Consider the following 12081-nt stretch of genomic DNA (forward strand, 5'->3'; position numbering starts at 1 on the left):
GCAACTGGTAGATAATAAACCGATCAGGTGTTAAGTAAACTATGAGGTCACTCTTGTAGAATGTAACGGGTAAACTGTGTTTTACCCTAATGATCAGTAAAATACTGACTTTTTTAACATGTTTCTGCTTAGCTAGTTTTACATGTTTTAGAGATCGATAGAAAAACTAAAATCGATCATCAGATTACATCATATGAAGGTTCGACAATCCTTGGAGCCTGACAAATATGCAAATACGCTTCATGCTACGTAAGGGACACTGAAAGCATGTACAAATTAATCTTGCGCAACATCACATCCAAGTATGGACACTGCAGTAGGGGATTTTATAGCTGTTTTCTTTATCCAAAAGCACAATTTGTTCTCATACAAAGGCGGACGCAATCAATGATGGAGCACCATTCGAACGAAAGTTTGAAAACGATAAAAAGTGATGAGAATAAAAGTGAAGAAGATTAGAGAAAAAAAAATTAGAATGAAAGAAAAGAATAAACAAACCAAATCGTTTAGTTGGTGAAGTAAGTAAATTTTGAAAAAAAAACAAAAAAAAAAAACGAAACCGAAACTAACAATAGAGCCAATAGAATTTTATGAGCTTAATAAATGTTGGAAAAGGAATAAATATAGATCAATAAAGAAAGAATTAAAATTAAGAAAAGGTAAAGAATGAAATTAACATCGATACAAGGAAAGAAATAAAATGATAAAAGTATGACGTAAAGAAGAAACAGTGCAAAAGAATGGGTCAAAATAGAGAGCAGTAAAGAGACAGTAATGAAAGAAAACAGAAAAAAACATGAAACATGAGTGCAAGGCCGGGCAACGAAAGGCAACAGACACAGTAGAAACAGACACATCAAACACGTAGCGTAACAATAGAAAGAAAACAAAATAGAGAAGGGCAGGGTGTAAGTTTTTGGATTTCTTCTTTTGTCATTGGTTTCTCTGAGCTACGACAATCGGGGAGGACAGGGATGAAATCTTCACACTGCTTAGTACGCTGCCACTTACTACCGAATCGTTTCCCTGAAAGTAAATTAAGCCGAAAAAACGAGTTCTGTATGAGAACGGATGTGGGTTTGTTTTTTTTTTTTGGAGGGCTAGATTTTATTGTAGTGGCTCTTTCATCACTGGCCGATAGCCATTATTAAGTAAAGTTGTTTTTGCCGAAAGGGGAACCAGAGCGGAAGAAAGAAGAGAGAAAAAAAATGGAGACTGTGTCCTTCGGGACTATCGTATGATAGAATTTAATTGCTCAAATAGCTTCAATCCTACAGAAACCTAAGATTACATCAGCAAAAAAGGAAAAGACCAACGAAATGTTGCACTGTAAATGTGCGCAAATTATTATTTAGGGAGAATAAAACCGAAACCAAGCAGTGGGATAATTTTTATCGCATTAACTGACGGCACGGAATTAGGAGCATTAGGTCGGTTGATGACTGAGATGTACACCGACATTCATAAAATGCTCATAAATCATCCGCTTGCTCCATTGCTTTCTTCCAGCACACTCACACCGGTCGGTAAGACCCACTTCAAGCCGCATCTACTATTCGTGTGCAAGTGGACAAAAGGCAAATATCTCGTACGAGCGAGCGATAAGGACAGCGAATGCTACCAACGGAACGGAAATCGTTATGAATGGTTCCAGGGCCACGGGCAGAACGGGCAGCAGATCCCCCGGTGGCAAAAGATCGACCGACGTGTCGTTGTAGCATCGTCTCGCGCTTTCCCCAGCAGCTCTGGTTCATCTCGAGCGGAATGTGATTGAAAGCTTTCAGTGATGCTTCGTATTTTCCCTGGTTTCGCTTTCGCTATGCAAATTGTGCAACTTTTACGACCACCTGGACGGCCATAAAGCGAACAGCAACGCTACGCCGTGCTTGCCCCATCCTGCTGGCACTAGTGGATCAATACGGGCAAACTGTGAAGGACGCGAGATGGGTTGGGCGAGGATGTGAAAGAAGTGCAGTAAAAAAAAAAATATTTCCCATCGCACCATTTCGAAAATCAATCTCTATGAGACGTAAGCAAAAAACAAAACCAAAAAAAAAGGAAAATTGCAAGAGCAAACATAAGAGATAAGTAAAACAACTAGAAAATAAATTTACACATCAGAGGCAAGAATAAGAAAATTGAAAAACTGGGCATATAAAAGTAGAACAAAGGGACTAAAAAAGAAACAGTAAACAAAAAGAAAAGAAAACACTACTGTGAAACAAAAAAAAAAAAAAGGACAAGAAACAAAAGCTTCTATCGCCTGAAGTTCCACCACCAGGGATAGCACGATGGACGTTCAACGGGGTTTAAAAGTGGGCAAACATTGGCACAAAAAGCAAAAATCAACTTCAGCGGCATGATTGGTGGCGCCATCTAGTGGGGATATTTTGTTGTAGCTTGCCTTTAAGGGCTCACAAGTAATTGAGGTCGTGTGTGTGTGTGTGTGTGATTCTGACTATGTGTATGTGCACAACCCGTTGAGAATCCCAACGGATCGTCCTTCTGTGTCTGTTCGGCCGAACCTAATTTAAATGTGCGATGCAAATTGACTCTGACATGACGACCATGATTACCACTACTCCCCCTAAAAGACCAAAAAGCGGAACAGGTGGTGTGAATAAAATTTGTGTGAATTATGTATCCTGCGCCCGGTGGTACGGGGTCTGAAGAAATCGCAATACAAAAAAAGAAAACTACAACAAACACAAAAAAAGGAAACCCGAAAAGTGTCAACCCGGTGTCACACGACAAAACCGGGCGTTCAAAAGGATGGCTCCAACTAATCGATAATTTATGCAAAACTACCACTACACGCTGTATCTCGGCACCAGTAAGTAGGAAATGGTGATGTGTGTTTCGGTGTACCGTGCAAAAGATGGCAGAAACGAGTTCATTCTGGCATAGTTGGAGCTTGAAAGTGTACGTGTGTGAGTGTTTTATGTGCAAATTTGGAATTCTACTGATGTGTGCTTGTGGGACAGATAAAAATCAAAACTCTCGTACGTGTGCCAGGTGCAGTAACGGGTAGAGGTGAGGAGAGTCAAATCAACTACTACGCCAGGGACAGGTAAGGGTTTGGTTGGGGGGGATTGGAAATGGTGCGGCATTTCCGCTAGTTTGAGTGCCTAGGAGTATCAAGATGAGGTGTCAGTTGTGGCACTCCGCACAGTTGGCGCACAGTTGGAAAGACGCATCCGAATCAACCCAAACCTTGAGGAACGCCTACTGGAACACTGGTTGTCGGCAGTCGGATGCGATGCGTACTGTGGACGGAATACTTACGGTTTCCGAACCGGCGGCGGTGACCAACTCCTGCAGCGCACGCACCGAGAGCGCCTGCTCGATTACGAACACGCACTGCGATAGGTCCGGCGGGATGTTCTTGTCTGCGATGTTCTCCAGGAAGCAGTGCCGGTTGCCGAACCCTTCGGCGGCCAGACACACGCGTTCACCGGTTGCCGTGCAGGACAGGCAGACCATATCTTCCTGTACGGTGGTTGATGGAAGAGCAAAAGAAAGCGAAAAGGACATTTGAAGACGATTAGTTAAATTGATACCGCGCACTGATGAGGGTGGGCCGATGGTAATGTTGATGAGGCCCATTTCCGCAGATAGATACGGTACGGTTGGAAGATGAACCAATTAAAAAGGTAGATTTAAAGGCATTTAGGTGAAGTTCGTTCCATTGGGCCATGGTTTGTGATAATGATCATTTGAGAATGAATGTATTTGACAGTTGCAATTAAGAAAAAAGTTATCTGTAGAAGCAAATTTTCTTGCGTTTATTGTCGTTTTTTGTTGGATTGTCTTAGGTTCACTAGACAATCGTAAGAACTCGTTAAGACATCCTAAACATGTTTTTACTTATTAAAAGTCTCGGAAGTTTCAGCTGTATATTCTTAAAGCTCTCTTGAGGGTTGTTGGACATTTTGCGGATTGTTAATGTTTTAACGCGAGCATACATCACATTACATTCGTGACAACTTTCTTTTAAATTTTCTGTCAAATCCGCACGTCGGAGGACCGTGGAACTCTTCAAGCTGCACTGTGTGGGTTCGACTCCTGCTGCAAGCGCAACGCTTCAACTCTTTGCATCGACAAGTTTGTCACCATCATCTCTAGCCTATTGAGAGACCCCTATACTCTTCAACTACGAACTAAAAGGGGTGGATCCTTGTGAGAAAATATTGTGTGTGTTTATTGATATAACACTGTCTTTCGACGATCAGCTCGATCGGCTCGGTTGCTAGGTGCAACCAAAAACTAGGCTTGGTTATAAATATGACGCGGGAGATCTGTGATCCATTCTACACCAAGTCGCTATATTACTCCCTGGTTCGATCGCTGATGGAGTAAGCGAGCACAGTGTGGTGGTCTTCATCGACCCGATCCTTGGTGCGGCTCGAGTCAATTCAACGTAGAGCTACACGCTTTACCCTGTATTTTTGGGACCGTAGCCTGGACGATACGTCCAGGCGTTCGGGCAGCCGCAGCTTGAAGAACGAATTCGAAGGGCCTTCATTGTTATACTCCTCAACGGTTCCGTCGATTGTCCAACGCTACAGACGGTCGCCTAGGTCGCTTAGGTCGTCTGCACCCTAGCAGCTGCTGGGTACAAGGGATCTAGTAAAAGTGTCCCTGCGTTAGCAACTAGTAGCTTCGGGTACGGTACTCGTATCGGAGCTTCACATAAGAGCCTCGTACGTGTTAGAAGCCTCCTCAAAAGAAAAAGAGATCCCCACTTGGGTCAGCACTTTTGATTTTATTATCATATGGACCGCAACATCCTTGCCGCCTAGCGCCTCCAAAGATCTTAATCCGTCATTGCATCGGTGTACGAATACGTGCCAGCCAGGTCGCTCTGGTCTCGGGCAATGCTCTCAGTCACTTGATCCGGGAATGTTAATGTCAGAATTATGCGAGCATCGAGAGTAATCATCTATCTTTCAAAATAAATTTCTGTAAACTTCATGTCGAGAATAACACCGACAGGGCCAACCAGTCGTTTTTTTAAATAAATAACAAATAATATTGTTGTTGTCTAGTTTACATTTTTTTCAATATCATCTTGTGTTTGTCTGGAGTTACGGCTCCATGTCGCAATATTAGGAACCAAATATCCTGCGTCTGTCGTTCATCACTTGCTTTCCTGAAGTTGGGTTACTTCTCTACCTCCTCTCACCAATCACGTCCTATCGATTGGATTGTCATATTCCGGTCCGACAGCTCAACACTGGTTAATTGCCCTACAGTGCTGGGAACAATTGGTGTTAGCATATTTCAGATTGCTTGTACAATTGTTATAGCAGTTGGTCCAGGACTCGTCTATGCTTCAAACTTCTACAGGGCTTTGTTCTACATATGCAAGGGTCAGAGCTTAATTATTGGAAGCTATTATATAGGCAAGCGAACGACCCAGACTATTAAGTTAATGTCGGATTTTATTAGAACTGACGTGAAATTTTGTAACAAATCTTATTTCTCTTCTAGGCTTGACGAACTGTTAGGTCATCGCGAACTACCATACCACGTAGTTGAATATTCATCTGCACTATGCGAGAGCCCTGTCTTTCCTTGTACAGACCGGCATCATTATCTCCTTCAAAACTTATCAATTTATTTGAATGATGATGAAGATTCAAAGTAAAACAATTGTATGTATTCATTTGAACATTGCATTGCTTTATAAATTACCATTACGCCATCTTTCACTGTAACTTTGGCGTTGAGAGCAATATACTCGCCATTAAAATTGATCATAAAGCTGTTACCTCGCCTGCAGAAATCCTATAAACCGCACCACCATTGCAAAAGGTGTCAAATCTTAAATAATTGATGGCGGCAAAGACGACGGCTTTATCGTAGGTTCCCTACCTGCCACTGCCTGCGGTAAAGCATTTACAATTGGCAAGCAATTTTCGTAACATGGAAAATGTTTGCACAGATACTTCTGTGTAATGTGTTTGGTTTATGGCTGCCTGCTGAAAACGGAACCCGAGGGGCGGCAAGTCTTGGTACAGCTCATGAATGCTTAATCGAACCGTTCGGGCCAAGGAAAAAGGAGTTTAGCATAACAATTCACCAGGGGGATACCAGTTGGATACCGGACGTACTAGGTGTAAAGGAAAACGGGGTAGTAAAATTTTACGATATAATATCTTTGTTAACTAATTAAACGATAGCAAACAGTGATCAGACCGGGCCGTTTAATTCAATAAGAAAATTTAGCTCCACTAACTTAATTTACCTTCCAGTGTGAGAAAGGGTGGTACGATTAGGTCAGGCTTTAAGATGGCCATTTCGGGCGGTGTGATTAAGAAGGTGTGCACTTACCGTGCGCAGGAATGAAACATCATCCTGCTCGGATCCTCCCTCTGCTTCAGCCATGTTGATGCACTACTACGGCTCTATTTTGGCAGATTTTGGTTCCACGTCCTTTACGGAGCAGGTTGGATAGGTTCGCTGCCCGGCTGCCTCGCGTTTGGACAGCAGCACACAGCAGCGACACGACAGACGTTGGTTCACTTTCACTGGACAGCGCCTGGAACGATGCCACCGTTTCGTTTTGCTTTACGCTCCGCAGGAGATTTATATTACACGCTTTCCTTTCGTCCTTTTCGTTTTATACTGTCTTGGATTTTTTCTTCCTGCTGGTTTGGCAATCACTGTTCCGTACACTGTTCTGGCACTAGTTTTCCCGGCCCGCTGGCACACATTCACCATGCGGCCATACTAATCCTTTTGGCGAGGCACAACTGTTGTTGACAACGTGGAAGCCGACGGCGATGCTGGTGATGTTTTAGGGTGGTGATGAACAAACGAGGAGTATAATATAACGTTCGCGTTAAAGGTGGTCAAGTTTCGGTTTCGAAATCGTTTCGATCGTAGCGGCAGTAGTAGTAGTAGGAGTAGTAGCACGCCGTGTACGTCGTCGTGTGATCCTGCGAGGCGAACGAGGAAGAGGTTTTGTTGTACAAATTTGTACAATTTATTGCAAAGTATGTGTTGGGTGATTGGGACGCGCTATATGAGGGTGGGGTGGGGGAGGGGAGGGGGGAAGGTGGAGGTCATAAAAGAGGATAAGCAACGCCGGAATGATTTCCGGGGCAAAGCGGATGAAAAGTTTTGCTGAACGGCTTTAGGGCAACGGATGGTACGATGTGATGGTACGTTCGGCTTCAGGGCGGGATGCTGCAAATAGAGAGAAGAAACAGAAAAGAAGCAAATGCTTGATAAGTTTGTTGATAAATCTTTTGGGGATTTGTTTTGGGAGCTGTGTGGATCGGGTTTCGTGTGGTGACAGAGTAGTTTCAGTTTCATTTGGTTGGCAGAACATGGGCTAGCAGAAATGGATTATTATTGCTTTCCAGTTGCTGGTTTTTGCTGTCGGTACTTTTATAATAAATTATAAATATTATTTTTCTACTTCATTTTGAACAATTTGTAAAAAATATTCTTTGTTTGTAGGGCACAGGCAATATTATATGAATATTTTAAGTTGAATTTTTTTTAAGGATTTTTTTTTCTACTGCCGTAATTTAACTGGACAACCTTCGATAGATATGCTTAAAAATATTTTACCGTTGGTATTGAGTAGTCCTCTTAGACTGCCGTTAAAGTCTGTTTGGATATTCAGAGCAGATTAAGGAAAAGTGATTGCTATTCGTGGAAGATAGGAAACGGAGCTCATGTTTTACAGATGAAAAAAACTTTTCATACACCTTGAAAACTTTCGTAACAGTAGAAAAAGCTCCTTTATTGAAGCGCATTCGGTCTAAGCAATTCTAGCAAGGGTTCTGAATTTTCTTAGATATCTGCCTACGAGCTACCGCTCAATATAAGTAACATTCAACAAAGAATATTTTAAAGCAAAGTTCATAGAGAGATTTTAGAGCAAAGGTGTATGCGACAGCGGCGCCAGATTCATACGGCAGGACAAGGGTTCAAATCCCATCTGGACCATCCCCTTCGTAGTGAGGACTGACTATCCAACTGAGTGGAATGGGCAAGTCTAGTAAGCCATTTGATGGCCAGCGTGACCTAGAAGGTCGTTAAGCCAAGAAGAAGAAGAGGAAGTAGTATTAGAAGAAGAAATTATGGAAAAAAACTATACATTGAATATTTGGTCCATATTCTTATCCACAAGCTCAAGAATGATGATTTCATCTAAATTATTATCTTTTTAAACTGTTTTTAGGGAATAATCTTCGTACTTAAAGCATTGATTAGTATGATGCTCCCACCTTCTCATAAAAAGTTGTTATTATTTCGATAAAATTACAATTATATGTCAATGGACCATGAAAGCCAACCGTCAGTTTAAATAAAAACTGGCTCCAGAAACGATAGGAATATAAGGTTAACCAATAAAATCAGGTATTAATACTGAAAACTCAGTGGCGGAAATGCATCTCATAGGAAAGAGCAAATATATTGATTAAACAGCAATATTCGCTGAGTTGTTGTTAACTAAAGAATATTCAAAAACGCTAGATCTGATTTTATCCTTCCTTCAAGAGCTACTTGGAAAGTATCAGTGAGGAGTTAAAAACAGAAATTCCTGATCAGAGTTTGATTCAACCCTTTCGTAATTTCAAGAGCCCTGGTGAAATAACAGTCAAGCGTTGCAGAATTTTATTTTGATTTCCTGAAGGACAACCTGGCCGTACTGCTGTGGTAGGATTTTCAGAATGAACAAAATCTACGATATCTGGACGTAGAGAGTACATTTAAAACTCTCCATTGTATGTTTTTTACTTGGGATAGGTGTATGAGTAGCCAGAAACTTTGGAGAGTACTTATAAAATACTCATTGCAGGAGTTTGTGTATACTTGTGATACAATTGTTAAGGTCATTTTGTGCTGTTAAGGTTGAGCATATGGCCAGCGAAGGATCAAGATGACGATGGAAAGCAGATCACTTTAGTTCCAAAATTCAAAATTATCTCTAAAGCAAGGGCTCTACACAAGGCTGGTAATGTTACAACTGCAATTTCAAGCTGTATGAGGCATAAAGTGACCGAGCTTAAATTTTGTCTGCAAACGTCAAACAGATAATGAAGGTTTTTAAAGGATAGTTATTAATGAAATGCCTCTGTTCCGTAAACTGCTCAATTTTAAAACAGTTCAATTAACTCAACAAAATCAGTTCAATTAATTGTTTAATTTTAGCTTCAAGTGGTTGTGAGTCAGATTGGTCAAATCTTATAAACTAAATGTTGTTTTCAGTTTAGTGTTTATCCCACTACAAGTGCAGTGCAGTGCGACGGTTACTGTGCCGGTCTTTCACGCGGCTGCACCGACTATCCAATCTCACACGTAACGTCTGATTGCATAAGGCAAGGAAGCCAGAAGTGCCAGCCAAAAAACTCCCGATGTTGAGGTTCTAAATATTAAGAAGAAGAATTTCACATTAAATTTTTAATGATCGCCATAGTTTCTCTTAAGCTTGATAACAAAAACGGAACTATAAAATTGTATACAATCATTAACAAAGCTGGACGAACGTCTGCTTTTTCCAGAATACTAAGCTAAAACTACTAGATGTCTTCTGCTTCGTATTGGCTTATAGACCTCTAAGGTCATGCTGGCCATATGACTTTCTAGACTCTCCGATACTTTGTAGTTGGATAGTCAGGCCTCACTACGGGGGGACGTCCCGGATGGGATTTGAACTTCGGATTTGAGGACCGGCGCCGCTGTCGCCCAAACCTCCGGGCCGTCCCACTACTAGATGTAGTTTAAATAAATATTCTTATTAAATGTCAAGAATAATAAACCAAACATTGTAAACACTTTTGTTTAATTTTACACACACATTCATAAGTTTTTTGGCATATGAAAAATTGTACAAAAATACAAGTAACTTAAAACGACTTTTCAATACAGCAGATAGCATTCATACTCAATTATAAATAAATAAAATTAAAGCGACTTTTCCTAAATTAAATATATTTTTATTATGATCGATTGTATGGCTTTTGCATTTATTAGTACTTATTTTATCTTTTCTTGGGTAAAATCGTTTGTCTGTAGTTTTCTAAACTCAAATTCTAATCGTGCCATCTCGTGGCGCATGGCTACACCAATTGCAAAGTGCAAATTGGCTCTTTCCGCCCGTTTTCATTAATGCATAGCACATTAATTTTATATCTCATGTACGTAATCTACCCCAACCCGGTCGCTAAAAACCACCCCACCCTTGATTGGTGGTGGTGTTGGATAATTTATCCCTTGGCTTTGTAGGTGTATTTTCATTTCGCTTCACCTTATTTATGTTACCGGCTGGTCATAACGGACGGATTGGTCGCGCGAGCTTGCTTGCACGCCGGCGAAGCAACAGCTGTTACGGTACCTCGGAAGCGACCGATCGCATTAAAAATGGCCTACAAAATCCTTTCCGGACTTTGTGTCTGTTTTTGTGTATGTGTGTGTGGCTTGTGTACCGGGTGGGAAGTTCGCCGTTTTTATATGAGCATTCAAGCAAGCAACAGTTTTCCAACAAGTTGGTAGGAATAGGATTCGAAGCGAATTTGATTGCACGTAGCGTTTTCCCATGGTTCCACCGCAACGCTTCTGGTGCGGTTTTTTCTGTATGGATAACGAACAGGATTTGAAGGTACCGGCTGGTGCACGGAGCCTAAGCTGCTTCCACGAACGCCGTGCGATAGTTTTTGGGCAATTTCGTTTATGTGAGGAATAATGTGCGAATTTGCCTGGTGAGGTTGGCTGGGGCGGGTGTGGGAAAACATTTATTTTCTCTACAGATAGTGCCGGAAGAAGCTATCGTCTGCTGTATCTCGGAAGGATGGGTGTATGGAAGGATAAAGGCACACACACACACAGGTTGTGCCGGCACCGCACATAAAGGCAACCGTATAGCATCGTCGTCGGTCGTTGTCTTCGATAAAGACGAGCTGCTTTGGTTGATGATTGGTGGAACTTAAGACGTTCGCTGGGTTTGCCCGATGCCGTACGAAGGAGGTGTAAGTGTTGATTTTTTGTACTTGGTTCCAGCCCATCGCTTTTGGGGCGGTGGGTTGTTTTATGGTTTTCGGGTGTATGGTGTCATTCTTGGGAAAAGCTGAACCGTACACAGGATAGCGTAAATATTTGCACATCGTGTACGGGCCTCGCATGATGAACTGCGGCATAGCTTAGAAGCCAAAGGAGAGAAAGATTATTGAGAGTAACGAGGAATCGTTTTTCAATATCGTTAAAGTCCTTATCCAAAAATGGAGGACCCAACAAATATTAAACACCGGCTTGTAGCGTTATAAATTTATTTTCATTTCTCTTTTCACTCCACTTTATTTACAATTGATGACGCGTATAAAAGCGAAAGAAAAAGCCCGGTCAAGGTTACTAGTCAGATGACATTTGTTAAAAACTCGATTGGACAGGAAGTCTTTAATCAAGATTTGCAACATCCGTTCGACTATTCATTGCCATTCGTCATTTGCTCGTGTCTTCCTGCATGCCCGGAAGCCGTAACCGTGCTCGATTTAAAAATGGGAACGGTTTGTTTCGTTTAAAGCAATTCACCACCCACCCCGAAGCGTGGTAAAAGCCGGCCAAATAAAATAGCATTCAGTCACGCAAGGCACGGAAGGACAGCATTCAGATTGCAGTTGATTGAGAATGGTTGAATTCGTGCGATGAAATGTTGCAAAATGAATCAGCATATGGTGATCGACTACATTCCATTCGTGTAAATGTCAATCGATCTTCGTATTAAGATTGCAAAGTTATTTTGCGAGCGAAATTGAGCGAATAAATGCAGTCTATTGTAGAAAAATCGATCGTAAGGATTATTTTTGTGCTGTGTTTACAAACTCAGTACCAGATTGTCAATACGGTCGAACCGAGATATTCCGTCAGCTGTACGTCGTGATGCTGGTACGAAGCTGAATCGATTTTATCCTCCCAAGGGATTGTCGGTGAAAGTTGATTTGGGGGGGATGAGAAAAATCAAGCGATAAGGCAAAAGCTCTCGGAACTCGGTGTGCAACGCGTTCCTCTAGCCTTCCGGCGTTTCCTAATCGGATTATTCGGAAAATCGATGATGCTGGGATGAAC

The 12081-nt window shown here is 41.7% G+C and overlaps 2 protein-coding genes across 17 annotated transcripts in view; one reads left to right on the forward strand and one right to left on the reverse strand.

Annotated features, from left to right (window-relative positions):
* The window catches only part of LOC126568737 (ryanodine receptor), a 31083-nt gene extending 24493 nt beyond the window's left edge, over positions 1-6590 (reverse strand). For 10 of the 15 annotated variants that reach the window (XM_050225265.1, XM_050225262.1, XM_050225258.1 and 7 more), the window contains exons 1-2: positions 6337-6590; positions 3286-3489 (exon numbers count right to left, since the gene is read on the reverse strand). In XM_050225265.1, coding sequence (XP_050081222.1) covers positions 3286-3489; positions 6337-6390 — 258 coding nt within the window. In that variant the 5' untranslated portion in view covers positions 6391-6590. Of the gene's footprint in view, positions 1-1011; positions 1027-3285; positions 3490-6336 lie in introns of all 15 variants that reach the window. The other 5 variants (XM_050225261.1, XM_050225260.1, XM_050225254.1 and 2 more) reach the window with 1 other exon arrangement.
* LOC126568830 (serine/threonine-protein kinase ULK2) overlaps positions 1-12081 on the forward strand; it is a 373161-nt gene that overhangs the window by 229336 nt on the left and 131744 nt on the right. The window contains exon 16 of one of the 2 annotated variants that reach the window (XM_050225483.1): positions 2922-2933. The exons of the other annotated variant lie outside the window; for it this stretch is intronic. The gene's annotated coding sequence lies outside the window, so the exon portion shown is untranslated. Of the gene's footprint in view, positions 1-2921; positions 2934-12081 lie in introns of those variants that run through there. 2 annotated transcript variants of the gene reach the window in all.

This window comes from Anopheles maculipalpis, chromosome 2RL, assembly GCF_943734695.1.
Source record: "Anopheles maculipalpis chromosome 2RL, idAnoMacuDA_375_x, whole genome shotgun sequence".
Classification (NCBI taxonomy): domain Eukaryota; kingdom Metazoa; phylum Arthropoda; class Insecta; order Diptera; family Culicidae; genus Anopheles; species Anopheles maculipalpis.